This window comes from Odontomachus brunneus, unplaced genomic scaffold, assembly GCF_010583005.1.
Source record: "Odontomachus brunneus isolate Ranch 3 - 2012 unplaced genomic scaffold, Obru_v1 Obru_scaffold_012, whole genome shotgun sequence".
NCBI classification, from domain to species: Eukaryota; Metazoa; Arthropoda; class Insecta; order Hymenoptera; family Formicidae; genus Odontomachus; species Odontomachus brunneus.
In genome coordinates, this window is record NW_022639462.1 from 1,730,216 (window position 1) to 1,733,844 (window position 3,629).

The following is a 3,629-nucleotide window of genomic DNA, read 5'->3' on the forward strand; positions in this document are numbered from 1 at the left end:
TTTACTGAATAAATTTATTATAAATATTGAATAAATAATTTTTTCAATATAATTTATTTATCCTGTGCACTGTTTACCTTATCTTTATGTACACTATGTGCAAAAATTACGATCAATTTCCAAAACATTTTTTGTTAATAACTTTTTAACAAACAACGAGCGACGGCTAAAACTTCCTGAAGGTTACTCAGGAGGATGACCTCTATAATATATGTCAAGATTAAGGTGATCAAAGGTGACTCCCCTAAAGTAAACATTTACCGACAATATAAATGCAATGTAACATGCGTTGTATGTAACAGCAGCGTTGGACATTAATCGATTAAAACGTTCTTTGACTAAAATAATCGGCAAATCAATAATAAAAAAATGATCACTCGTCGTATATGTAACCACACGAACAGTTTGATTAATTGTTAATCAAATTAATTAATTGTTAATTAATTGTTAATCAATGTACGATCAATCACACCAGAGTTTGATCAAGAATTAATTTCATCAATCGATGAAATTATTTGTGTTTGTATGTATGACGATAGATTAACCGATTGTAGATTTGTCGATTACTTTTGTCAAAGGAAATTTCAATCGATTAATGTCCAACAGCCTGTATACAGTTACACTGCTGGACGGAAAATTACAATATTGATACAAGTGCTAAGTGTTGGTTGGTGTTTGCTGGGTAATATCAAGGACGAAGGAAAATTCCGTTATGACCTGCACGGGAAAAACGTTTGGCTGGATCAATCGAATTTCCGGTGAAAAATACGAACGAGTCAGAAAATTTCGATTGAGATCACCGCAATTCTGGTCGGGTTAATCAAAAATCTTGCGAATTTGAATGGAATTTTGGTGACTGACTGGAATTTCCGGCTCGTTTCTCCAGAAGTTCGATATTTCACCAGAAAATTTTGATTAATTCAACTACATTCTTTACTCGCGTTGCAGACATGAATACTGACGCGGATAAATGTGTATTTCGCGATGAATTTTAGATCTGCTATTTTCTTGGCGCCGTAATCGGTATAATCGCTGCCGCCGTTACGGAATTTGCGAAGAGCGACACGACGATCGTGTATATTATCGCCGTGCTAATTGGCGCAGGTAGTTCTATCACGATGGTCACGGCGTTGAGCGTGACTGCCGAATTAATTGGCTCCAGGACGGAACGCAGTGCGCTCGTGTACTCTATCGTTACTTTCCTCGATAAGATCGTCACCGGCCTCGTAGTAATACTCATTGAGAGATGGTGAGTAACGTTCGCGATTACGATTGCGTTCGAGCGTGATTGAACGCTGTTTATTAAGTGGTCGCTACTGCGGCCTCTACCGTACTGTGTTTCCTCAGATAAACCGCGCCGAAAACTCGATTGAACACGGAACAAAAGATTTGATTGAAACAACCGAATATCTGGTCGAATATGAACGGACCAGAAATTCCGATTGAAGTAATCCGAATTCTGTTTAAGTTAACAAGATTTTTGGCAGACTAATCAAACATGTCTGGTTATTTAGCCAAATATGTCTGGTTAAATGACAGTTACACTGCTGAACGGAAAATTACAATATTGATACAAGTGCTAAGTATTGGTTGGTGTTTGTAATATCAAGGGCAAAGGAAAATTCCGTCATGAGCTGCACGGGAAAAATATTTGGCTGGATCAGTCGAATTTCCGGTGAAAAATACGAACGAGTCAGAAAATTTCGATTGAGGTCGTCGCAATTCTGTTCGGGTTAGTCAGAAATCTTGTGAATTTGAGTGGAATTTTGGAGACTGGCTGGAATTTCCGGTTTGTTTCTCCAGAAGTTCGATATTTCACCAGAAAATTTTGATTAATTCAACCACTTTCTTTACTCGCGTTGCAGAATACTCGGATAAATGAGCTGAGTATTTCGCGGTGAATTTTAGATCTGCTATTTTCTCGGCGCCATAATCGGTATAATCGTCGCTGATTAAATAATCAGACATGTTTGGTTAGTCTGCCAAAAATCTTGTTAACTTAAACAGAATTCGGATTACTTCAATCAGAATCTGGATCGTTCATATTCGACCAGATAATTGGTTAATTCAACCAAATCATTTTTTTCCGTGAATGTCACGAATTTTGAGTGGATATCGCAAAGACTTATGCTTAGTTTCGCCAACGTCGATTGAGTTTTCGCCTGAAAAATTGTCTACAATGCGTGGAATAAACGTATGAGGTAAAAGCAGAAGGAATAAAACTAATTTATTTCACTTTATATATACGTCTAAACTCTCGAGCTCCCTTGCACCGGAAATATTTATGTGACGAAAAGATTCTCGGCTAAAGTAAGAGAGCTGGAGTATAGACGTAAGCAAAATAAATTTGTTTTTATTTCTTGTTCCTACTCTTACTCCTTACATCAAACTTAGGAGCCGGACACATAAAAAAATGTAAGCACCTCCACCAGACAGCACATACCTCCAAGGGACGTCTTGTGGACGTCCGTAGTTATATCCTCAGGTAGTTATATCTCTTAGAAGGTCTGTGCTGTTTGGATAATAAGATATAAGCAGTAAGCAAATTGACCAATCATAATCGATGATTCTTCTTACGATCCAAGAATCAGCGACTGCAATTGGTCAATTTGCATACTGCTTACGTTTTACTGCTCAAGTTTTTTTGCCATGGCCCTTACTTCACGTAATGTAGATAGTCACTGAGTTTAAACTGTCTTCAGACAAAGACTTCAACTTAGATTATGATTTAATCGACACTCAAGGACGTTTGTGAAATCGGGCTTTAATTAGCGAATTATTTACGCACTATTTATTTACGCACGCTTTCGTGATTTTCAGGAGATGCGACGATAAGGAATTTTGCCCTAACTACAATCGAGACACATTGTCCATAGTGTGCGCCTCGTCGATGCTATTGGGACTGATAACTTTGCTATCAGTATCTCGTTGTTTGACGTGAAACAGAATTATCCGAAATGCGTAAATATAAGCCTGTTTTTTCTCAGTAAACAATCTGTGCGCAGACTGGCGTCAGATTGCAACAGGATCTGTCGACAGATCCATAGTCATCTGCGTTCCCAACTGCCGTCAGACTGCTGACAAAGTCTGCTAACAGGCTCTGACATCAGATTGGCGGCATCAGATGCGTGCAGATCCAGTCGTTTCGTAGGTTCCTCAATTAAATTTTTGGTATAAAATTTTCTCATAATTTTTCATAATTGCTCATAGAATAAGCGCTTTCTCATAAACACTCGTAAAATACAATAAAAAAATAGTTTTTCTATATTATTTTTTCATAATTTTTAAGATTTTCTCTGGTGAGATTCGAACTTGAACCGAAGACATCTTTTGGATAATCGTCCGTCGCCTTAAAGTCCGTATCACACTAGCGATTGGCGATTGATGATTGACGATTGAAGATTTGATTTTGACGAATCAACGAGCTTCAATCTTGGCTTGCTTTGTTCCAATTGATCAAGTTCCAATCTTCAATCGTCAATCATCAATCGCCAATCGCTAGTGTGATATGGACTTTAGGCCAAATTACACTAGCGATTGGCGATTGACGATTAATAATTAAAGATTAGATTTTAATTTAATCGTTAGTGTGATTTGGCCTTTAGACACTACGCCAATTCCTCACTTGA

The 3,629-nt window shown here is 37.6% G+C and overlaps 1 protein-coding gene across 4 annotated transcripts in view; it reads left to right on the forward strand.

The window, feature by feature from the left end:
- Positions 1–3,246, forward strand: part of LOC116840873 (major facilitator superfamily domain-containing protein 12-like) — a 7,810-nt gene extending 4,564 nt beyond the window's left edge. For all 4 annotated transcript variants that reach the window (XM_032808189.1, XM_032808187.1, XM_032808186.1 and 1 more), the window contains exons 6-7: positions 996–1,249; positions 2,821–3,246. In XM_032808189.1, coding sequence (XP_032664080.1) covers positions 996–1,249; positions 2,821–2,941 — 375 coding nt within the window. In that variant the 3' untranslated portion in view covers positions 2,942–3,246. The remainder of the gene's footprint in view (positions 1–995; positions 1,250–2,820) is intronic.
- Positions 3,247–3,629: the final 383 nt, after the last annotated feature.